General features: G+C 40.9%; 1 protein-coding gene across 3 annotated transcripts in view; it reads right to left on the reverse strand.

Annotated features, from left to right (window-relative positions):
* TANC2 (tetratricopeptide repeat, ankyrin repeat and coiled-coil containing 2) overlaps positions 1-26,215 on the reverse strand; it is a gene marked incomplete at its 3' end in the record, with an annotated part of 194,571 nt that overhangs the window by 156,610 nt on the left and 11,746 nt on the right. For 2 of the 3 annotated variants that reach the window (XM_083469381.1, XM_083469380.1), the window contains exon 2: positions 12,510-12,609. In XM_083469381.1, the coding sequence (XP_083325507.1) occupies positions 12,510-12,576 (67 nt within the window). In that variant the 5' untranslated portion in view covers positions 12,577-12,609. Of the gene's footprint in view, positions 1-12,509; positions 12,610-12,879; positions 13,032-26,215 lie in introns of all 3 variants that reach the window. The other variant, XM_083469382.1, reaches the window with a different exon arrangement.

The following is a 26,215-nucleotide window of genomic DNA, read 5'->3' on the forward strand; positions in this document are numbered from 1 at the left end:
TCCTTTCCTAATAAACGCTATCAGGAAATTTGTCATTTTTGCAGCTGCCACACACTGAGTCAATGTTTTCTTTTTCTTTCTTTTTTCATTAAAGCAGAAAATAGATACATCAATATAGCAAGTAAGAAAAAATAAAAATAAAATGTTACAAATACAACTAAGATGGAAAGAACTATGTCTGGATATAATATTGAAATTTGTTATTCCCAAACAATGCAAATAAAGAGTTGTATCCTTTATGTTCGCAGTAGACTCACATCCATTTTCCAAATCACAGTCCATTTTCCAATGAATTTAAGTTTATTGGTTGTTTGAATGAAAATTAATAAAATGGCAAATTTAACATACCATTCCAGAAATGAATTGAGAGGCAGGAGATTTCCCCCCATCAGTTGCATTACATTTCTTTTCAGCCAAGCCAATCATCTTTGATTGTGGGGGTTATACTAGGTATCATACAATTTCCGTGCCAGGGGAGGGTGGGTATATGTTCTGTTAAGCATTTAGCTTTATATTGAACACGAATCTAGAGAACGAGATCATGCACGCATACAACAACAAAAAAGGATTATGCAGAAAACTAAACACAAACGAACACATCAGTCTAGATTATACTTGCTGTAGTTACATACAGTACAGTACAGAAGGATTAATTCCTAGCTAAAAATTACCAAGTAAATCATTACCTAGGGCCACTAAATTTAGAGTACTTTTAGAAAGCTGCTATACAATGCACTTTGCTGTTCTGACTATGACATACCTATTCTTAGTGTAAAATAACTACACTAATTTCTCATGGTTGGATTTCCTTCTGAATTTTAATAATAATAATAATAATGGAAAAATATGTTTAGCTTACAGTTCTATTTGCATTTCATACTCCATTAAAAATGTGTAAGGTTCTCCCCACCGACAAATTACACAAAAATACTCTGGCACTCCAAGGGATTTTCTTTATACATTCAGAGTATTCTGCTATGGGAAGCACATTTAAGCAAGCTTGTCGTTAGCTCTCAGGTACTCAAAAAATTGCGGGACCTGAACAGGAATAATGATGATAATCCTCCCTCTACTCCTTTTTAAGTCTCCTCCTCCTCAGCTGGACATTTCTCAAACTGCCTTAATACGCCAGGAAGGAAGCTGTGCTCTTCGTTCTGCAACACACAAAGCTCTCCGTCTACTGGGAGACAAGGGAGATGGAGAACTTAGCACAGTAGGAAAGGCAAGTTCCTGGGATGCTTCTGCAGCCTCTGGCCACTCCTCCTCCTCATCACCCTCAGACAAGTCTGAACTGCTTTCTGCACATTGTTCTTCTTACTCACTAAAGCCTGTTGCATCTTCAGTATCCAACCCTTCAACCTCCAACCTGTCCTCAGTATCCCACCACCACTCCCCAGGCTCTGAGCCCTCCTCATCTCGGGGGGCTCCCCTAGGGGGTTCTCCAGCTGGTGTCTCCCACCAAATGCAAGTCCCTGACATTTGTTTTGCTGTCCTTGCGTGGTTGCTGTTACTTAGATGGGAAGAACCAATGTCTTCCTTTGTTGATAGGCGAAAAACCTAGATAAAAGTTTAGGAACTTTAGACAGTGGTACCTCGGGTTCAGAACTTAATTCGTTCTGGAGGTCCATTCTTAACCTGAAACTATTCTTAACCTGAGGTACCACTTTGGCTAATGAGGCCTCCTGCCGCCGCCACGCAATTTCTGTTCTCATCCTGAAGCAAAGTTCTTAACCCAAGGTACTATTTCTGGGTTAGCGGAGTCTGTAACCTGAAGCGCCTGTAACCTGAAGCACCTGTAACCCAAGGTATACCACTGTATTTCTTGTTGTCAAAATCAAACTTTTGTTTCCTCTTTGGGAATTTCAGTTTTAAAACGCCAGCAGTTTCCTTACATACTTTAGACTCTCACGTACCTCAGATTTTATAGTTTGTGCTCTCTCAATAACCCCCTTTTTTAATTAACGGGTCCTAAAATAATCCTGGAGCCAATTCAACCAATCTAGTCCCGCATTCTGTTCTCACAGTGGCCAATCAGATGCCTGTGAGAATGCTGGAAGCAAAATGTGAGTGCAACTGCATGATCCCCACTATATGTTCTGCATGTAACAGTTGTTTGGCATGATGTTCAATATGCCGAAATGTTATGTTAGATCCTCATTTTTATCTATGTTAAAAAAATATGGATATACATACCACTATTTATGAAAAATATCACAGTGGTTTACAACAATGATAGCAAAACCACACAGTAATAACCATATAAAAATCAGAAAACAGCTAAGCATTATGTTGAGAGGCATTCTTAATGAATGGAAGAAAGAAGTTTTTAGCAGGCACCTGCTGAATATCTACTGGCAGAATATTCCACAATACTGAGTAGATGATACTAAAGGCTCAGTTTATTGTTATCAAATGAGCCTCAATATACTGGGGAATGACCAGCAGTGCTCCTGCAATTGATAGCTGTAATCAAGCTGGAATATTAGTTTTAACAATTATGCTTAATCTTACTGGTAGTTGGTCTCTATGGTTTCATGCACTGAACTCTACCAGGCCATGTTTAGTTATCCTTTTAATACTCATTCAACAGACTGCTGCTAGATCTTCTGCACACAAAGGGCAGTATTCAACACTAGTCCTACTCAGAGTAGAGCCACTGAAGTTAATCAACACGACTAACTTAATTGTGGCAACTGAGTGGGATTTTGTTAACTATAATCCATATACAGTGGTACCTTGGGTTACATACGCTTCAGGTTACAGACTCTGCTAACCCAGAAATAGTACCTCGGGTTAAGAACTTTGCTTCAGGTTGAGAACAGAAATTGTGCTCCGGCGGCGCGGCAGCAACAGGAGGCCCCATTAAGCTAAAGTGGTCTTCAGGTTAAGAACAGTTTCAGGTTAAGAATGGACCTCCAAAACGAATTAAGTATGTAATCAGAAGTACCACTGTGCAGTGACTCAGCAAAAGGGGTCCCCCCCTTATGTAAATAATAGAAATATGTACCATATTCTGCAAGAATACCTTGAATATGAATATGCCTCAACAACTGACATGCTAGTTGTCCTCTGCATGGGACTAAACAGGAGGGGCAACAGTCCTATCAAGCAGAGTAGCTTCCGTACAGCAGGAACTAGGATAGAACAGAGAGCATAATCACTGACGTTGCCAAGTTTCAATTATGCCTTACATTTCCGCTAGTTGCTTTCATGTTGCACACTCTGTTTTACAAAGTAATAACCCTTCTGTGCTGAGAGGCTGGCTTTGGTATGTTTTAACTGCAATTTTAACTTTTCCTTTTTACGTAACTTGCCTTGAGAGAGCTTTAAAATATTTTATTTTTTATTTTACTGTATAACTAGTATTTTATTTTAAATAAACAATTACTCTTGATTCAATACACAGTAGATGTTGTGGTTACAACAAATAAGAATTAAAGGATGACTGTGGTGATACCCTAGAAAGTTAGACGCATAGGCACTTTGGCCATGAATTACAACGTACGGACTCCAGAATATGGTTTCTTGTGGGCCCCAAATTTGTAAGGCTTTTGAATGGTTTAATTTAGGTGGGAGGGAGAGAGATTACTGGCTTTTTGGGGAAAGTATTTGACCAATTGCTTGTGAAAAGCCTTGTGCAAGAGCTTGCAAAAAGAAAAGAAGAATTATTTATTTTCTGCATAATGCTCTTCTGCCACGTCATAAACAGCCCTTCCATGAGAAGAAAACCTTATCTGTTTGAATATAGATGAAACTCGGGAGTGCTTTACACCTAGTAAGTTTTATTAAGCTATTGTTCAAGGGACGTGGGTGGCGCTGTGGGTAAAACCTCAGTGCCTAGGACTTGCTGATCGTATGGTCGGCGGTTCGAATCCGCGCGGCGGGGTGAGCTCCTGTCGTCCGGTATCAGCTCCTGCCCACCTAGCAGTTCGAAAGCACTCTGAAGTGCAAGTAGATAAATAGGTACCACATTATAGCGGGAAGGTAAACGGCGTTTACGTGTGCTGCACTGGTGCAGGCTCGCCAGAGCAGCTTCGTCACGCTGGCCATGTGACCCAGAAGTGTCTCCGGACAGCGCTGGCCCCCGGCCTCTTAAGTGAGATGGGCACGCAACCCCAGAGTGGGTCACGACTAGCCCGTACGGGCAGGGGTACCTTTACCTTTACCTTTATTGTTCAAGGAGAAACAGACTAATTTCCCTTTATAGCTGCTTTTAAATAAAGCCAGCCAGTATGTTCCAAAAAAGACATTTAGCCATCAGTTCTTCCTCTGAGATAATTCAATTTCCAAAATATTTACTCAAAATGTAAACCATGTTGTTTCCAAACTAATCCTGTGTTGGGGGGGAAAAAATAACAACAAAATCCGCAACAGCAAGCACAGGCAAGAATTGAAAGACATAGAAAACTGGTGCCAACAGCCTGAAGAGGCTTTTTATCTCCCCCAGCCCTCACAGCGCCCCACAAGAAGCTTTCAAATCCACATGGAACTTCAAAATCACTTTGCAATGCAGTATTGGCATCCTAAAAGCCCTAGTAGAAATGTGAAATCGCTCCAGTGTGCTAGAAAGTATCCTGTAAAAAGCCAAAACCTCCAAAACTATTTTGGTAATGCTTTTACTGACTTTTCATTCATAAGAGGCTAATAAAATGGTGACATGGTCCTTTCTGCATCATCTAGTCTTCTGGAGAAATAAAGAGTTCAAGCAGTATGGTGCCTGCCCCAACTTCATTCCTTATAAGCTCTTGTGCAAAAGAGAATGGAATGGCCACATTTCTGTCCAGGCTCAACATATATATGGAACAAGTGAGATAAAGGGTCCAGAACCTTTAGAATGACCAGGAAAGATGCATGCAAACAGAAGGGCAACAAATAACTCAGAAGTTAGTGCAAGAGTAGAATGAACATGTTTGTACTCCCTCTACTGGTTCCTCACCAACAATACATAATTTGGTACTATACCAGAGCATTAGCTAATGCAGCAGTTACGTTTCACTGGTAAAGGTATACCAAAAAGGGCTTAACAAGTGGCCTGGGCTCCTTTGGAAGGAAGGGTGGGATAGAAATTTAATAAATTTATTATTTATTTATTAAATAAAAATGCTTATTTGACCTTTCAAACTTTGGAAAATCTGCACCACACAGTCACAAGCAATAACATGTTTAATTTACCTATACATAGAGAGATACTGGGACGCGGGTGGCGCTGTGGGTTAAACCACAGAGCCTAGGACTTGCCAATCAGAAGGTCGGCGGTTTGAATCCCCGCAACGGGGTGAGCTCCCGTTGCTTGGTCCCAGCTCCTGCCAACCTAGCAGTTCGAAAGCACGTCAAAGTGCAAGTAAATAAATAGGTACCGCTCCGGCAGGAAGGTAAACGGTGTTTCCATGTGCTGCTCTGGTTCGCCAGAAGCGGCTTAGTCATGCTGGCCACATAACCCAGAAGCTGTACGCCGGCTCCCTCGGCCTATAGAGTGAGATGAGCGTCGCAACCCCAGAGTTGGCCAGAGTTTACCTTTACCTAGAGAGATATTGATCCAGTCTGGGTAGGGGATAATAAGTACAAATGTGATATATTATACAAATTTACAATTATATGGTGTTTACATTACGCAGGGACATTCAAAGTGGTAGATTCAAAACAACCAAATCACTCTACGCAAAGGCTGCTTGATATGTATCTCATTCCATCGCTAGTACTCATGGATAACTACAGTTTTACACGAAAAAGAAAGGAGTGCCACAAGAAGTGGAATTTGTCTTAATATTCCAGGAGCCCTCCCCAATAACCAACATCTTGGGGCAGTCATTCAGAGATCAGCTGACAGTTTTGAAGATGAGGACAACATTTGCCCACTTCCAGACTGCAGGGATCTCCCCTGTTCTCCAATAATTCTCAAAGATTATAGACAGAGACTCTGAGATTACATCCTCAAGCTCCTTTAGTACCCTTGTGTGCACCTCATTAAGCCCTTAACTATCTTGGGCTGCAGCTCCCTCATTACATCATTTATTATGTTATCACCAGGTTGGGCATTGCTTTCCTTTTGGGAGAAGACAGAGGCAAAGTAGGTGTTGAGCAGGTTCTGCCTTCTCTCTCTCACCGAATAGCAATTCCCCATCTTCTCTACACAGAGGTCCTATCACTTGCTTGTTCTTCCTCTTGCTTCAAACATAGCCAAAGAAACTATTTTTTTATAATTTATAATCTCTCTTGCAAGCCTGAGCTTATTCTGAGCTTTGGCCCACCTGACTTTTACCCGGCAACTGTTCACAATACATGTATACGCCTCCTTTGCAATTTCCTCTTTCTTCCATTTCTTATACGTACATGCCTTTCTTAAATCTCAGCTCATCTATAAGCTCCTTATGCAGCCACGCCAGTTTCCTTAGGTGCATCCCACTTTTCTTTCTTGTTGGAATCATCTGCATTTGGGCCTTCAATATTTCATCCTTAAGAAACTCCCGTCCATTTTGGATTCCCTTCTCTTTGAGTATTTCTGACCATGGGATCTCATCCAAGCTTTTGGAAATTGGACTTCTTAAATCCAAAATGCATGTCTGATTGCACTCAACTTTCCCTTGCCTCTGTATCATGAAACCCAGGAGAACATGATCACTTTCTCCCAAATCTTTCAGTACTTTCACTTAGTCAATGAGACCCTCTCATTGACTAATAGCCCTGTTGCTTCTTCCAGCTTCTGGGAAATGAAATAGCATTGTTGCTTCTTCCATCTGGGAGATGAAATTGTCAGCAAGATGATGGAGGAATTTGTTGGACCTTACATTCTTGGAAGGGTTTGATTTCCAATACATATTGGGGAAGCTCAAGTCTCCCATGACTACTACATCTCTCCTTTTTGAATGTTTGGTAATCTGCTCTAGGAAGACATCATCCAAGTCTTCAATCTGGCTTAACGGTCTATAAGCAGACATCCACATAAGCTTGATGTTGGTTTTTCTCCCCTACAAAATTTTACCCATATACTCTAAATCTGCCAGGTTATGGATTTCTTCACAAATGCACACATCCTTTACCTATACAGTGGTACCTGTACATATACAGGTTACAGACTCTGCTAACCCAGAAATATTGCTTCAGGTTAAGAACTTTGCTTTAGGAGGAGAACAGAAATTGTGTTCCGGCGGCGTGACAGCAGCAGGAGGCCCCATTAGCTAAAGTGGTGCTTCAGGTTAAGAACAGTTTCAGGTTATTTACGGACCTCCAGAACGAATTAAGTACTTAATCCGAGGTACCACTGTAATGCTACTCCTCCTCCCATCATGCTTGAATTCCTGCATTCTATTCTGCCTTCCAAAGTCTCATTCCACCAGTTTTCAGTAATGCCTACCAGGTCATATATGCCATCCTGCATTAAAAGCTCCAATTCGTTCTGCTTGTTTCCCATATTCTGTGCATTTGTGTAGAGACAAATGAAACCATTAGTCATTCTCTCCAGCTGCTTCCTTCTTGAAGTTTCTTGCCCTTTAGCAGGTTTCTGGAGCTCCACCTCAGTTACCTGTGCAGTAATGAATCTATCATCCACAGTACCAGATGTTCTTCTATCGTCTGTAATGTTGTATCCCTCTAGTTCAGGGGTAGTCAACCTTTTTATACCTACCACCCACTAATGCATCTTTCTTGATGGTAAAATTTCCTCACCACCCACCAGTGCTTAATGGAAGGAGGATTCAGCTTGTGCCGTAGAACCCCCTTCCACCCACCTAGAATCCTGAAACGCCCACTAATGAGCTGTAGGGACCAGGTTGACAACCCCAATCTAGTTTAAAGCTCTCCTGATCAGGTTCGCGAGACTCTTAGCAAACACACTATTGCCAACAACTGTGAAGTGCAGCCCATCTCTTGCCCGGAGTCCTTCCTCAAGAAAGTAGAGACCACGATCCAAGAATCCAAACCCTTCCTGATGACATAACCTGTGCAGCTAGTGGTTTACCTCCAGTATTATCCTTTCTTCCTGGGCCACAACCTTCAACAGGAAGGAGTGATGAAAAGAACACCTGTGCCCCAAGGTTCTTCAGCTTCCTGCCCAGAATCTCATAGTCCCAAGCTACACATTGAAAGCGGTGTGTGGCCGTATTGTTTGTACCCACATGAATCAGAAGGAAGGGGTTGTGGTCAGTGGACTTTATAAGACTTGGCAACGTCTCTGTCACATTGTGAATCTTTACACCTGGAAGCCAGCACACCTCCTGGGACATCCTGTTTCCTCCACACACTACTGCCTCTGTCTCCCTCAATAGTGAATTACCTACCACCACCACACGTCTCTTCTTCCTCTGGGGAATGGCAGAAATCTTTCTATACACTGTGCCTTCCAAAGCCTCCTTGGAGAGTTCTGAGGTTTGCAAAGATAGCAGCTAAAATCAAAGGAAGCATTTAAGGGTACCAGGTATTGTTGACTATCTGTTGTTGTTGTTGATGATGTTGTTGTTTATAAAAAGTTTATTGAATATTTAAAAATTAAAAAACAATTACCAAGTGGACTAAAGTTGTTACAGTTAGAAATGGAAGAAATGAAAGGCAATAGTTCTCCTCACCAACGGTCTCTCCCATTGCCCACTAAGATCCTCAGAATCTTCACTCCATACTTGGGAAGGCAGACCCACCTTTGTGCTTTGAGTTACATCCCTCTTCTGTGTTATTATTTGACAAGTTGACTAGTCCTCATCTAACCCCACCCAAACGCTCCCTTGATCTTATCCCCTCCAGACTCCTGGCTGCTGAAGTCCTATCATCATCCTCTGGCTCCTCCCCTCCTATATTCAAGCATTCCATTGTTCTCTACTTCAAACAATCAATCAAACAAAAAATCAACCCATCCCCAACTCTCCATCTGCCACCCAATTTCTCTTCCATTATTCACCACTATCCAGAACTCCACCACCAAATTCATTCATCTAATTCACTGCTCTACATTGGGTTCCTGTCCAAGCCTGGATTTAGGACAAACTCCTTACCTTAATCATCAAAGCCCTGCATGACCTCGTAAGCTTCTTGGGGTAGGGATCTGTCATCTTGTTACTATGTGTGTGTGTGTGCACTGATGGTAGTAAATAATTAAAAATTATGGTACATTAAAGATTTCTATCAGCAAAAAAAGAGATCCCTGCTGGTAAGCAACACTGGGAAACAATAACAGAAGGAAGGCAGCGGGGAGACAAAGTGGGGGGAAACTGAATCAGAGTAAATATAGCTTCAAATATTTAAGTTTGGTTACAGATGGGGTTGCGGATGAAGAGATTAAACCAAAGGCTTCCAAATAAAATGTTGGATTGAAGTAAGGATTTGAAGGGGCAGGAGGGGAGAGAACGGAGCACCAATTACAGATCAGAGTTGTGCATTTTCCAGGTAAAGAGGGGCAGCAAGAAAGAATGAACACAGCTAAAAGAACATCATTTCACAGGGTGTCTGATGGTAGTAGAGTTGGAGAAGCAAAGGTCATGGAAAAGGATACAACTGCCCAGAATGGTATGTCACTATTATTTCACTTTACAGGCACAAATCGCCCCAAACTACCTGCTCAACTGTTGACTGAGAGGGAATCTCAACCCATTCCTCATATTCTTTCCACAAGTTCTCACCAGGGAAACACACAGAATACAAGATGTCCCCGCAAGCTGGTTTTACACAAGTATTCACTGAACTAACTTTGATGCACCACTTAATTTAAATACTGCCTGAAAACCTGATCTGTATTTAAATTGCAGATAATTAGTCTATCATAGAAAACACATCAAAGACTCCTTGGCACTTAAATACAAGCAATCCTTTTCTGACATGAGCTTTCATTTGCAAGCCCTTACTTCAGGGACGCGGGTGGCGGCTCCCTCGCAAGATGAGCGCCGCAACCCCTGAGTCATTCACAACTGGACTTAACGGTCAGGGGTCCCTTTACCTTTACCTTACTTCATTAGATGGATAGCATTAACCTTAAACACTATACAGTCATACCTTGGTTGTTGAACGCCTTGCGACTCGAACGTTGTGGCTCCTGAACACCACAAACCTGGAAGTGGGCGTTCTGGTTTGTGACCATTCTTTGGATCCCAAATGTTCAACACTCCTTTTGCGGCTTCTGATTGAGTGAAGGAAACTCCTGCAGCCAATCAGAAGCCATGCTTTGGTTTTCAAACGTTTTCGGAAGTCGAATGGACTTCTGGAACGGATTCCATTCAGGAACCAAGGTACAACTGTAATAGTCCTAGTGTTGTGTTTAAGAATAATTGAGAGTGCCTCCCTTCACATTCATCTTGCAAGTTAAAAACCCAATACTTCATATTAAAGCAGTGCTTTTTTTGAGTAAAAGTATAAAACTTTTAATATCTATATAATCACACACATGCAGACACACACCAATTTCTGTTTTTTCTTTTGTTATAGTTTTTGTTACTATATCATGGAATCTAAAAGAACTAACAAGAAGTTGTGAGTGAAAAAGCTGAAAACAACTCTGCTAGGGTGATGAAAAATGAGAAAGCTGAAATAAGAGTCAGCCAGAATTACGGGACCACATCACCAAATACTGACATCTTCAGCATACTTCCATTTATCCTGATTGCTGGTGCTAGCTGCTTAGTTTGGGAAAACACCGCAAAGAATTGTAATTTGATAAAAGTCAATGTGTTCATTGTAAAAATCAAAACAAATAAAACCCAAATGAAAGAAGCTACAGTACTTTTCACTATAGCTGAAAGGCATAATACCAAACTTGAAAAATAAATAAAATTGATCATGATTTGCTTAAGTGAAACAAACCATGATCCCTAGTTTAGACATAAGGCTAAGCCAATGATAGTAGTTTGTTGCTCCCACTCACCAGCAGGAAGGAGTGACGTTAGAGCCATCTGTGTGTTCATGGTAAGCCATTAGTCATGGCTTACCATGATATGCAAAACGCAGCCAGCAGGTTAGGTACAAGGTTTTTTTTAAACTATGTTTTGTCTATTAAATATCCAACATAGAGTGGCTTCCTATTTTCAAGCTTACTCTGCATAATGAACATAGTTCCTCTGACTTCTAAATATCAAATCAAAGTTTGCATTTCATATTCCAGAAAAAACACACTGTTGTTGTAGATCCACAAACCAACAGGTCTCACTGATTCAAGGTTTGCACTCAGTTGCACTCCTACAACCCCAAAGACTTATGTAGCAGGGGGGAAATCACAGTAACAATTTTTCCAGAAACTCCAGAACACAACTTGGACAGCAAATAAATAAAACACTGCACATTAGGCATATTGCCACTTTGTAAAATAAAGTCATCAAGTCTTGCCAGGATTTGAAAAGAAATTATCCTGCAAAGAAGTCTGTGGATAATTCATCTTTTGTGCACTATATGACAAAACAAACATTTTTCTTCAGATCAAAAGGAACATTGTATATTATAGCAGAAACATTTGAAACTCAAAGCACAATGGCTCTCATTCACACAAGGTTTAGTTCATTTGCAGCCCAGTCCTATGCATATTTACTCAAAATCAAATCATACCGAGTTCAATGTGCCCAACTTCTAAATAAGAGTGTTGCAAGTTCCCCCCAACCACTATGGGCCATTATGATGGAAGGATGGGGCCACCCACCAATAGCCTGACATAACCATGATTTCAGGACAGACCCAACTTCAAAAAAAAAAGAAAAAAGATTCCAATTCTTTCTTTTCAGTCCACTTTGAGCTAAAACCAGCTGCAAATGAAGATCACTGCAAAAAGTTTGGAACTGAGTACAAATTCTGATTTTCAGAGGAACTGGTTGTATTCAAGATCTCCAGTTAGGAGCTCCAGAGTGTAACCAATCCCAGCAGGATTTGCATTTGAAACCAAATTTTAAATGTGGTGAATGCAAGATCCGCCTGCCAAGGAGCACTATAAGACTCTCCATTGTCCTTTTGCATCTTTGCTTGCCCCACAGCTGATGTCACATATGTTGTCAGGTGTGCTACAGGTGGGCATGGTTTGCAGTAAACATGTCACATGGCACAAATTAAGACCCCTGCCAAGCCTAATTAGACTCGTGGCCCAGAGGATCTGGGTACACAAGCCTGAAGCCACACCCATTTAAATATGAATTTTTAATGTGGCCTTACCGGATTTCAATCTAGAAGATATAGAGGAAGTTTTTCTGGTTGCCCATGAATCACATGAATCATCAGAATCATTTCCTCTTCCCTTCTCATTCAGTATTATTCAGCTCATCAGGCATGAAACTGGCTTGAAAGTTATACTGTTATCATTATATTAAGGGGTGACAAAATAACTGAAGTCTCAGAAGCATCATCAGCATCAACTCGAGTCGTCTGGGATCTTAGCAATGCGGGGAGCAGTCTATCCACTAGTTGAGTCTCAATAAGGATACGGAATAAGGAATGGGATCACTATATTACTGGCATGGTAATATTCTACCTCACCTTGCAGCCAGTTTCTACATGCAAATTTCATTTGCTGGGCTGGAATGATTGTGCTGAATTCAAATACTCCTTCCTTCACTTACCACTGGATCTGTTTTTGCGGTTTGATTTCCCACCCGTAAGAAGCATCTTGAGACTGTTCCGAAACATGGCTGTTCTGGTCTAATCAGCTCGCCCCCAAAGCTGTATAAATATAAAAATAAAAGGCATCCATTAACTAATTTTTGGTCATTAGCAGCAAGGAACAACGTAAAGATTCATTGTGTCTCTGCAACTGCTATTTGTATTAATAATGTAACATCTGAATTGGCTTTTTGAAGGAAACTAAGCATTCAGAAAAAAAGATCTTAAACCCGTAAATGAAATAAAGTGCTAATCTTCTATTGTAATTTTTCTTCTCTTCCAGAGACTAACCATGGTCAGCACATATTTCAGGATTCTGTTCTGCCTCACCTGTTTAATAGTTTGGGGCAAAATGCTGCCATGATTGGGTTCTGCAAATGGGGTAAAATTTGCAAAGTAGCCCCCATGTTGGTAACAATGTGGAATCCAGAATTTTATTGCAGAGAGGCCATGTCTTGCAAAGGCAGTTGAGAGCACCAAACCTACATAAATAAGAAACAGACCAGGTATGAAAGATCCACCAAGCTGTAATAGTGGAACAGGCTCAGGATACTTGGAGGGTGAATTTATTTACACAGACCTTGGATGGCTCCCATTATCAACCTTATTTATTAGTATTTGCCAAGGATATTGAACTGTACAAAGATTTCTACATGATTGCACCTAGGGCTGCGTACAAACTCAGAAAACTCAAATAATGTTGAACATGTGCAGGATTCACCTTTAATTCTTCCAGGTCTTTTAGATGTTTAAGGTAAGTTTAAAACCATGGAGGCAATATCACAGAAGAATATTAGAAGAGCCCAACTAGATCAGGTCCCATCTAGTCCATTGTTTTCATAGTGGAAACCAGATGCCTATGAGAATCCCACAGGTAAGACTTAAGGGCAATAGTAGTCTTCTCACCTGTGATTTCCAACAACTGTTACACAGAGGCAAAACTTAGGCAAAACTCAGAGGGTTTGCTTAATGAGATTTGCAGGGAATACACATTTGGTGCCCTGCTTAAGTCCTTACTCCTCTCCGTAGCAAGTAAAAATAAACTTTGCAAAGCAGGCATATATGTACAGAATGGCAAAAACTGGAACAACACAGTACCCACAGACCTAATCATAAACCAAGTCAATATAAGAAAAGTTTAACGTTCCAATATCTGATTAAAGGTTGAACTATATTAAATTACAGCAATCCATGACTGGTTCTCCCATCTCTTTAGATTTAGGTTAGCTACACCTACAAGCCTTGAGTGTTCAAACTGAGACTACAGTATGTGTCTGCATTACCTTTTCCTCTCTGCCATTTGCCCTGTGAATTCCCCCCACACAAAAAACTTGATATTCATCCCATTCAGGCAGGGTTGAATAACCCATAAGCAGCACCCATCCCTCTCTGCATAATTTTTGTTATGTTATGTTTTTGTTTTGCCGCATAATATACACACACTCAAAAAAATCCTGCCGTTTTAAAAATAAATATAGGAAATTATTGTTATTGTGTTTCTATGTGATGTCGAAAAACCAAAAGATTGTTGAGTGGCGATAGGCTCCTCTCCATTTTCCTTCTTTTTTAATTATTACTTTTTAACTTAACCTAACCCTAACCCCACTAAGAAGGTTTTTTTGTAAACCCATTTTTTATTTGAAAAAACAATAGTAATTCTTTTACTGACCATTCCCCTGCTGTAATTGTGATGCTAAAAGGTTGTTAGGACCCTCCAAGACCCACCTCCTCTTTATAGTTTTCTTTTAAAAAAATAAATGTAAATGCCCACTTTTACACTTTTGACACATATTTGACATGCAGCCCCAAATAAGCTGTCCATGTGCCAATGCTGCCCTCGCCCCAAAAAGGTTAGCCACTACATTTTCAAGCTTCAGTCAATGATATTGATGTTGAAGTAGTTGTAAACTTACTCATGGCTTCAAAAACATGTATAGCTACAAACTGGAAACAGTAGCCCCACTGAAGTCTGATTAGTATGTGAGAATATGGGATACTGCACTTTTATGGAAATTAAGAGATTGATAAACCTATTTGGTGTGCATTCATCAAAGGGTAGTCTTTACTTAAAATATTTTGGAACATCAACTTTCATAAACCATGTTCTTTCTTTCCATTATGAATGTCCCCACCCCACCCCTACTTGTTTACTTTTGATGTGAATGTAAATGTTTCTACAAGTTTCCTTACATGTGTCTCATATTCATTCTATATCTATTTTATACATATATATATATATATATATATATATATATATATATATATATATATATTATACATATAATATAATATAATATAATATAATATAATATACACACATACACACACACACACGGGACGCGGGTGGCGCTGTGGGTTAAACCACTGAGCCTCTTGGGCTTGCCGATCAGAAGGTCGGCAGTTCGAATCCCTGCGACGGGGTGAGCTCCCGTTGCTCGGTCCCTGCTCCTGCCAACCTAGCAGCTCAAAAGCACGTCAAAGTGCAAGTAGATAAATAGGTACCGCTCCGGCAGGAAGGTAAACGGCGTTTCTGTGCACTGCTGTGGCTCGCCAGAAGCGGCTTAGTCATGCTGGCCACATGACCCGGAAGCTGTACGCTGGCTCCCTCAGCCAGTAAAGCGAGATGAGCGCCACAACCCCAGAGTCCTAATGGTCAGAGGTCCCTTTACCTTTACACACACACACACACACTTTGAGCAGAGACATCACCTTGCCAACAAAGGTCCGTCTAGTTAAAGCTATGGTTTTCCCAGTAGTGATGTATGGAAGTGAGAGCTGAACCATAAAGAAGGCTGATCGCCAAAGAATTGATGCTTTTGAATTATGGTGCTGGAGGAGACTCTTGAGAGTCCCATGGACTGCAAGAAGATCAAACCTATCCATTCTTAAGGAAATCATCCCTGAGTGCTCACTGGAAGGACAGATCGTGAAGCTGAGGCTCCAATACTTTGGCCACCTCATGAGAAGAGAAGACTCCCTGGAAAAGACCCTGATGTTGGGAAAGATGGAGGGCACAAGGAGAAGGGGATGACAGAGGACGAGATGGTTGGATAGTGTTCTCGAAGCTACCAGCATGAGTTTGACTAAACTGCGGGAGGTAGTGGAAGACAGAAGTGCCTGGCGTGCTCTGGTCCATGGGGTCACAAAGAGTCAGACACGACTAAACGACTAAACAACAACAACAACAACATACAATCAACCAACAGCCATTTCATGCAGGGGTTCCATTCCGCCGCCCCCCCGCCCATCGGCAGAGCACATATGAGCCCATTCTACCCCCACCCTGCCCCCATTCCACCCTTTTTAGTGACGTGTTTAGTGAAATTTTCGACTACTTACAGGTTTGGCACTGTGTGCACATGTGTGATCACGGACCTTTCAGACATGTGTTAATCAGTTGTCACCTGTACACATGGTATGTCCCTAATCTCAATGTCACAAGTGGAGCTGAAAATATTGTAAAAATGTAGGCTGCATTGTCAACAGGAATCACTTTCTCAATTAGAATCCAGAGTCATGGTATTTTGGAATACCATAAATGTATGATGAAACGAGTCATATCAGATTCAAAAGTTTGGGCCTTTGGTTCAGTTAAAGTCTTCAAAAAATAATATATAAGCAGATTCACTGCACCTCAAGCAATATAGGCTCTTCTCAAAATTTTATGGAAGTAAGGTGATAACTGACTCTCTTCTGGTAGAATCTGTGGAATCATCCATGCTTACAATATAATTCAAAGTGTGCTTTAAAACAAACAGATACATTATATTAGACACTGGTCTGTGAGAAGCTAATGCTAGAATATAATTTGTCACAAGACCAGATAATATCATCTTCTAAGTAGAAGGTCAAAAAAAAAAACAAGTAAAGGGAAAGATTTTTGCACCTGATCTAGACTTGAAAAGAATATAAAATAGAGCTTTCTAACGTTACTACAAAATGGATCACTTTCAGCAAAGGCATTCATTCTTTTCCATCTTTAAAGGGAGAGAAAAAAATCAGACTGCCCTTCTAAGCAATGCCCTTGACACTTATAGATAGAAAATACAGGAAAATTCGTCGGAATGAGATTTGTGCATTTGTGGAGAAAAAGTACCAGTAGGTGTGTTTTGTTATCCTATTTATGAAAACTATGTGATAAATTTATTGAAGATCTTATAATTACCAGACTTCATAGAAATTCAGAAAATCTGGTATATTCTCACAGAGCCCAATGTGGCAGTGATGACAGCAAAAAAAGTAACACTCTGCCACCACTGTTTCTGTTCAGCATTGGTCGATTTGTTTATATATTTGCTAAACATTTTGCAGCTTAAATCACTTATACCTGCTTCCAATAATATATAATAGTTCATGCAGTCCTAAGAAGGGGTGCAACTGTTGTTGCACAAATATGTGGACAGGTTTCTTGGAATTCTGAGGCTCCACACTTGTTCACTCAATCCCTGTCCAATCTGGTTTGTGAAATCTTCTCTGGCTATGCTGAGTAAGCTTTTAACAGCTATTGTGAATATTGCTTCCTGGTACTTTAAAAAGGAGTGGTAAATCAAGCATTATTTTATATTAGATTTTCTGGATTCATGCAAGTCAGGCTTAAAAATAAGACTCAGTGAATCCTGTGGCATTTTGAAGACTAAGAAAAAACGTTATGAAATAAGCATTTGTGGACTAGAGTCCCCATCAGCTCAGGACCGCAATATCTCATGAACTGCCTCTCCCCATATAAACCAACCTGGACCCTGCAATTATCGTATGAGGCCCTTCTCCGTGACAGAGCCAGAGGGTTGCAACATGATAACAGGACTTTCCTGTGGTGGCTCCCCGCTTGCGGAATGCTCTCCCCAGGGAGGTGCCAGGTAAAAACATTCCTCTTCTCCCAGGCCTTTGGCTAATTAAACCATCTATGTCCTTTTAAACTGTAGGAGACATTGTTTTGGTTTGTTATTATGATGTGTATTTTTGTGTAATATACTGTAAACCACCACGTGAACTTCAGGAGAAGGTAGTATAGAAATTAAAATAATAATTATTTATCAGATGCATGAATTGCATTCCTAAATTGCCAAGTAATGGCTGGGGGAGGTGGGATGTAAGAGAGGTAAGAGGGAAATGAAATGCAGAGGTAACAGACAGCAACAGTTATCTAAAAGCAATGACCGATTGCGACAGCACTGTTGCTGAGAACACAAACATCCTGGCATTGGTAAGCTAATAAACAAGCACATGTAGAATTAAAAAAACAAACAAACAAAAACTTAATCTCAATTCAAGCTGCAAGTGACAAAAATTAATTTCCCAATAACTTATAATTCAGACTAGAGTTTACCTCTGAAGTGCCTTTGTTCAAGTATGACCACCTTAAAATCAGTTATGGAGTGTTCAGGTATAATGAAATGTTCTCCTGTTGGTTTCTGCATATTGCTATTTCTAATGTTAGGCTGAAGTCTACTTCTTATTTTGCATAGAAATTGGTTTGCTTTGTCCTATATAGAATGCAGAAAGGCACTGCTGGGAGATGATGGCAAGTATATGAGCACACACAGAAACCACTGATGTGGCTGACATTATTAAGCCCTGTAATAGTGTTGCCTGCATGATATGGGGATAAAGTTGGTATCTCAGCCTGCTGCAAGGCTGGCTTCTGTGTTTGTCTCTCTTGATATATGGCCTGTTGCTGACAGCAAATGCCTGTTTTAGGCTGGGCACTGTCTGTAAGCAAGTACAGACCTAACACTCGAGGCCTGTGAGAGAGGAAAGTGTGATTATTCAGGATGGGCTGCTGATCACTGATGATGTGTGGTTTTAGTTGAGAGCTATTAGATTATAAATAGTGTTTTTTCTTTTCTTTTTTTTAATGATATTTATTAAAGTTTCAAAGAAAAGAATTACATGAATTTAAAAAAGAAGAAAAAGAAAGACAAAAATAAAAAGAAAAGAAAAAATACAAGATACAAAAAAAGATAAAAAACACTTTAAAAAAATACATCAGTCTTTCCATACCTTACTTTCATTTCCTTGTTTCCCTGACCTCCTCACTCTTCCCTTTTTTGTATTCCAATTCAGTTAGTTAATTCAACAATTTCTTTCCCTCTTTGTTTTTATCTTAGTCCTTTAACATAATATATTATAACTTTGGATTCTCACCTGTTTACAATCCATTTTTACATACACCTTTATAACATTGCTGCTTAAACCACTTAACTTCATTCTGACATCATTCTAACATTCATTAATTTTGCAATATTTCTGTAAATAGTCTTTAAATTTCTTCCAATCTTCTTCCACCGACTCTTCTCCCTGGTCTTGGATTCTGCCAGTCATTTCCGCCAATTCCATGTAGTCCATCACCTTCATCTGCCATTCTTCCAGAGTGGGTAGATCTTGTGTCTTCCAATACTTTGCAATAAGTATTCTTGCTGCTGTTGTGGCATACATAAAAAAAGTTCTGTCCTTCTTTGGCACCATTTGGCCGACCATGCCCAGGAGAAATATAAATAGTGTTTTTTCATGTTCTCTTTTAGGTCCATCCTGGTGCAGATTATTCCCAGGTACCAGTCTGGCTCCATTTAGCTGCTTTTTCACTTAACTGGGCAAGTACTGTACAGGCAGCTGGTGAAGCTGCATCCACAGACCAGGAGGCTACTGAAGCGTACTCTGAGCAGCTAAAGAGGCTGCTGCAGGAGAAAGGATACCTTCCAGAGCAGGTCTTCAGAGGAGGAGACAGGCCTGTCCTGGAAGAAGATGCCTGAGCAGACTATATTGATAAAGCAGAGAAGGCAATATGGCTAGGCATTCAATCAAGCTGGTGTACAGCTAAAAAAAAAAAAAAAAGCCATGTCCTCAAAGGCAAGAACAAGAATCTGGTGCCTATCTTCTGGCAGTCCAACAAGAAGGCCTACAAGCTTTCTGGACTGATTCCACAAGTGCTTCATTCTGGAGGTGAGGTGTTACCTGCAGGAGAAAAGGCTAGAGTGCTGCTGGTGGTGGACAATGCTCCTGGTCACCCACAGGAGCTGCCATTTGCACACAACGACATCACTGTTGCCTTTCTCCCCTCCAATTCAACCTCACTCATCCAACCTTTGGATCAAGGGCTGATTCACTGCTTCGTCTCATTACACCAGGCTCACCTCGCTGATCATATGATGGATGCTGATCTACATCTCAACCTCATGGCATTCTGGAAGTCCTTCAACACTGCCAGCTGTGTCACCTACATCAAGCAGGCAGTGGATGCAATCAAGCCTGAAACATGAAACATGCTGGCACAAGCTGTGGAAGGAATGCATTCACGACTTCAAGGGATTTCCGGGCATTGCCAATGAGGCTGAGAACATTATGGTGAGGCAAGTTGATGGCGATGGCTTTATTGACTTCATCCAGGAGGAGGAAGAGGAACTGATTGAGGGGCAACAGGCCTTGAGTCTGGAAGATCTGGAGGAACTGGTGAGATCAAGTTCCAGCTCTGAAAGCACGGAAGAGGAGGGCAATGGTGAACAGGATGACCAACCCAACTGGACCCTGGAGAGCTTTTCCAAACCCTTTTACACACTTCAGCATGTGAATGATATCATTGCACTGTATGATCCCTCCACAGAGCACAGTCATCCATCCTCCAACCTTCAACTAGACAAGACCAGAAGTTACAACAATGGATAAATCTAAATCTGGTATCAGTTTTACCTACTTCTGAGATGCGTCTACACTGAATAGATATGAACTGTAGAAGCTGTGTTCAGTTTGTTGCACCAGAATCACAACTGGATATTCCAACAGGTTACATCAAAAAGTTTCAGAAGCATATCTGAGTAATAGGCTTAAATCCAGTCCTGTATCAGTGCAAGATTAAAATAAAAACCATTGGGACACACATATATCCTTCTACCATCCATTACCAGGCTAAGGTTTCCTATCATTTTTATTGAGGAAAATAAATAATAAAATCCCTAGGATTCTATCCAATGGACATATTCTCATTACCACCAAACATGCAAAATTATTCTTTATAAGACAAGATGGCAAAGGTGACAGAAGAGCCAACTCAAATGAGAAATAGATATAATGTGCTGCTTCCTGGCAAATAATCTATTTTCTCTCCAACCCCTGTTTCAGAATCTATATTAACTTCGTAAGATTCACAGTGATAATCTCTTCTAAAATTGCATAAATGTAATATGTATTTACTAGTATACTAAAGCTACTGTATCTTAAAATGAAGGCATTTTGTTAGGCAGCATTAAAAGTGTGCCCTTAGTGTGAGTGCTTGCTTTGCCGGGTTTCAGATCCTGGTTTGAAAGCCATACTAAGCTGCATACCCGACATGACGACAAACCGTGGTTAGCTTGTGGACTTGAGTCATCTCAGTGTTTCCCCGGAAGAAATCCAAGTAGTATTTCAGCATGCCAAAGCAACCCAAGGCCCCAAAGAAAAATTATTATCTATACTACAAGTCAACTGACAATTTAATCTAGCACACAGGAAATCTACTCTGTCTGGATTTAACATAAATCAATAGTGTTTATTTTTCCCGTCAGTTTTGATAACTACATCATGGGTAAACACTTTTTGGGATAGGGTATAAGTGATCCAAGCTAAGCTGTTTAAGAGGCTGTTGTTGGCATCAGTCTGTCTCAAGGGACAATAGTGTGTGCCTCCAGAGGTGAAGTCAAACAGCTGTGTTAGCAGTACTGAAGCAACCCTCCTAGGGCACAAGCCTTGGCACTGTCTATGGACGTCCTGGGCTGCCCAGATGACAAGATCCTGCTCTCAACCTCACTAATGTGGTCCAAAGGGAAGCAGAGTACATAATACATTTGGCACCAACTTGGCTGCAGGAGTCGCTGGAAGGAGACTTACAAGACGCCATCCAACTGCCTTAGGGACTCCACTCCGGATTTGTATAGAGTTTACTCCTTAGCCTTTTCTTCTCCCAAATATATCCCGAAAGGCAGAGGGTTTAGGAACTAAGTTTTCCTTCTCCGAGATGGGATGCCTTACCAGGTTGATTGATTTGGCTCGACCTTGCGTTTGGCACTGCCTAACAGAGTGCTCAGCCCAGCCCAGCTTCATGCAGCCTCACAGTTTAGTGGAGTTAGAACAATAAAACAATGAGATAAAACAATAAATTAAAACAACAAACAAAGCACTGAAAGGAGTTAAGAAATAAAATGGAAGAGAGGATAAAAACAAATGCTAAGGGTTGGTTATAGAGCAGAAACTTGCCTTAGAGTTGGCCTTGGAGCTCAAAACCCTGCTTCAAGCATTCAGCAGCCATCCATTTGCCCCTCACTTCCCTCTACAGATCGTGCAGAAACCACCTTCTTAACTGTTGGACCTGCTATTGGTCTCATCCTCTCAATTCGCCGGAGCCTGCCTTCACATGCAGGGGAAGTCTCTAACTCACTGAGGGTTTGAGACCAATCGGCTACCTTTGCCTGGTTTAGCTGGCCAGTCAAAGCCATTCCTGGGGTGTGGCCACTGTCACACACTGAGGTATCATTTCAACGAACTAGTATGGCAATTACTAATTTACCCACTTTGAAGCTACTACAAATTGGCACCTTTGCCATGGCAATAATACCACCTTTCAGACTGCTTACATAGCTATATCGTTGTAGCCTGCAGAAATAGGTAACATAGTTTAAGAGATAAACAACATGGCACCAATTATGTGAATGCAACTTAAAGGGAAGAGGAAATATATCATCAGTACATGAATAGTACAGCTGAAAAAAGTCAACAGTACACAAAAGTAATCATACTATGAATGCAAATATTAATCAATAACTATGTCTGAAACAACTTGTGCAAAAACCAAGGAAATACTCTAGAAGTAAGCATTTCAACAGTCATCATTTCTATGCTTAATCCAGCGATAATTTGACTTCTATAAAAATGTTATGTATTTTGCACATTTACACTGAAACATTATACTCCCAAGTGTATCTTTTCTAAACACTTCCATACAATCAAGTGTAGTGGTACAGGAATATGTGTGTCAAATGTACGTGTCAGAACTCTCACTTCAAAATAATTTCTCATTTTAAAATAAAAATGCTGAATTCTACGTGGGAGGAGCAGCATCTTTACCTCCACTCCTTGGAAAGGTATGAGAGGCAGATCAAGCTGACAGTGGCAAGAGTGCTGTGATGAGCCACCAAAAGGCAGGTGCTACTTGAGGACTGCTTTACAGTGTCCATCCACCACCCTGTTCTAGGTGAAGTATCAGAAACAAGATCACACTGTTTTTGCTGCTTGTCTGGTACTGGCAGGCTTTGTGGTCCAGCATGACTGAAAAGAAGTTTGGCAGGGCAGTGGTGGAAAGACTGGAGAGTGCTCAGGATTCCCCTCCGTCACAGCAGGACAGCAATGGCTGAGAAGTCCTACAAAGAGGAAACTGTTTAATGATGAAGGGGCTATTGAAGAAGTTAGATTGGACCAGCATATATTTGGTTCTTCCCAGTCCAGGGACAGTGAACTGACTGGGCTGCTGCCAGCCCTGCCCCAGTACCTTAAAGGAAACTGCATACAGTAGAAACACCATTTTTGTCTCTTCCCCTTAGACCACATAGTACAAGGGACAGCTAGGAGTGAAGCCTGCAGGTGCATACACCAGCACGGCAGGCTGTGCCAAAAAAAGGGGGGGAATACCTAAATAACTCCCCCAACCCCCCTCTCTCTGACACACATGCGATGGAGAGACCCAGCCTTCTGTATTTCATGACAGTGGGCATCAATGGCAGCAGTAGGCATGCCACCAAGAAAGGCTTGCCAGGAAACAGCATTCATCCAACACCGAACTAATTTCATTTCAGGACAAGGAGTGGAAAAAATAATAATAATCCAACTGCTGTTGGAGCAGGAAAGGGAAACAGACGTCAACCTATAGAGCAGAGCTTGATCTAGGCAACCAGAGGCCAATACAAGGAAGGAAATATGAAAGAAACTTAAGTTACTTTCTAACAGGATTTTGAATGAGCAAACAATGAACAGCTAGGTCATCCAATGAAGACAAAAAAAATAATTATTACAAGACAGCACTAGTGCAAATAGGTTAATTCCACATAGCTGGGGGTTGGAGAGGACTTGGGAGTTTTGACTCCCCTGATTTAAGTGGATAATAAGGGTCCTACCAACCCCCAGGAGTTATAGATGCTGTGTCTTTCTTCTCAATATCACATTAAAGGGCAGGATGGGGGTGTTCTAGGCCTTAAGCAAGCAGCTTGGCCTTCCTTGTAGGACATATAAACAAGTATGGCTGGGTGTGGCCATATCATCAACTTGCTAGAAACAGGATCTTGAACCTGCTAGAATCAAGGTCATTATGCCTTCATCCTGCAAGAACCAGGGATAACCCACAGATGGGTGGGCAGTGACTATGCTTACTCTAATAGAGTTGCACAATATTCTTTTGGAAAGAGGGCTACTCCCTGCCTGCAGCAACAAAAGGGGAAAAAATGGGAAGGGAGAGTGAATAAGGAGCATGAAGTCAAGGTCAGAGTGGGAGGCTATGCCAAAGACCAGGAGAACATTCATCACAAGCAGGTTGACTGCAACTGGGTCAACTGGATTGCAGCATTCACCCAATTTTGGTCAAGTACAGTATCTTAGGGACGCGGGTGGTGCTGTGGGTTAAACCACAGAGCCTAGGACTTGCCAATCAGAAGGTCGGCGGTTCGAATCCCTGCGACAGGTTGAGCTCCTGTTGCTCGGTCCCTGCTCCTGCCAACCTAGCAGTTCGAAAGCATGTCAAAGTGCAAGTAAATAAATAGGTACCGCTCCAGCAGGAAGGTAAATGGTGTTTCCGTGCGCTGCTCTGGTTCGCCAGAAGTGGCATACTCATGCTGGCCACATGACCCGGAAGCTGTCCACCGGCTCCCTCGGCCAATAAAGTGAGATGAGTGCCGCAACCCCAGAGTCGGCCACGACTGGACCTAATGGTCAGGGGTCCTTTTACCCTTTACCTTTTTACAGTATCTTAACACAACATACAGAAACTTTATGAGCTTCAGTTGAGGTTAAGGTACAACTAGACTATCAGAATGAATGTGGCCTTAATCCTCTCCTTAGCCTTTGTTTTTTGGACAGGGGAAGAGCTACAGTCAGTGATGTGAAGAGGAAGTTTTTTTATTTTAAAAAAAACTTCACTGCTTTATTTTTCTGCACACAAAATATCTGTTTCCTAAATTCATTAGCAACAACAAATGAATGCCAATTACAAATAAAAACTAGGCAAGCCTGGCTATTTCAAAGTTTTTAGTTTTGTTTACTAAATACAAGTAATCAATCAATACCTTAATTACAGTAATAAGACCTGATCCGGTTTATACAGAACACAATTAATGCAGTCCCTGTAATACAGTCCATCATTTGACCTCTTATGGATATAGCAATTTTGAAAACATTAGCCACCTGTCCAGTGATACAAGACTTTATCCAATAAACAAGGGATTACAAATCTTTCATTTGGGTTCCCTGGCAAAATAGACAGAAGAGGATAAATAATATGGCATCTCAAATCAGAACAGAAATTACAATATGTACAAGAGTGCATATGTAAAGGTTTAGGGGACTTGGAACAATTTATTTAGAAATTGGATTTTCAAAAATCTGCCCTGGAGTAGTACTAAATAAAAGTAATATAAGCATGCTAAATTACATTTCCTTGTTACTGACTGCTGGCGGATGAATACTTTTAGTACTATTTATGACTTTAATGCTTTTGCCTATTTTATGCTTTCTTTCCATTCTTGTTCTAAGTTAAATTAATTTTCTGGGACATTTTCTAATTCAGATTTTTTTGGGGTGTGGGGGGGGAGACACATCACTGGAGATTTTCATTCTCCATCCCTGATATCAAGCACTTACTAACTGATTTCTATAGTGACAATGAAATTCACCTTTTCTTGAAAGAATGAATGATTTCTCACATGTCACCAAGACACCATGGAAAGGGAATAAGCCTTGGGACTCACTAACCCCAAACTCACAGGCTGCTGTCAATGGTCTCCTAGACACACCTTTCAGGGATGCTGGCAGAGAGGTGCAAGGTTCAATTTTAGCACTGAATTGATGTTTTGTGCCAAGATAGGGTGACCTAAACAATGCAGACAGTATTTTCTGGTTCTCACCTAAGCAGCAGGTAACGCACATAGGAAGAAAAAGGAAGTTAATTAACCATCTATTCCATCACAGATAGTTTAGTAATAAAGTTGTGAACCTTAGTTTAAATGGATGTGTTTTTTATTTTAATTTTTCATTATGTTTTTGCTTGATTTTCTGAAAAAGCCTTCCATTCCACTGAGGTACACATGAATTTCTAAATATAAACAGAGTAAAGCAATCTTCTGTCAACCAGAAACAATTACTCAGGTGTGAGCTCTGTTGTTTCTATTAATTCTATTAAAAGTCCAGGTTTAAGGGTCAATGATAAGCAAGAATGTTAATGAGTGGAAAGGAAGTAGGTCACAGGAGTAAACTACATCAAGGTTAGAAAGGGATGTTGATGGGGAAAGGAGAAAGCAGACTCAGCAGAATATAAAAGAATTAACAGGGCACCCTTATGAAAATTAATGCTGCACCCATATTTTTATAACAAACATAGTTTTGAGTACTCCCTTAAACAGTGACTGTTGAAGTAGATAGAAAAATTCTTGAGGGAGGATAG

This window comes from Podarcis liolepis (genome assembly GCF_965112155.1).
Source record: "Podarcis liolepis genome assembly, chromosome: 13".
In the NCBI taxonomy this organism is placed as follows: Eukaryota; Metazoa; Chordata; class Lepidosauria; order Squamata; family Lacertidae; genus Podarcis; species Podarcis liolepis.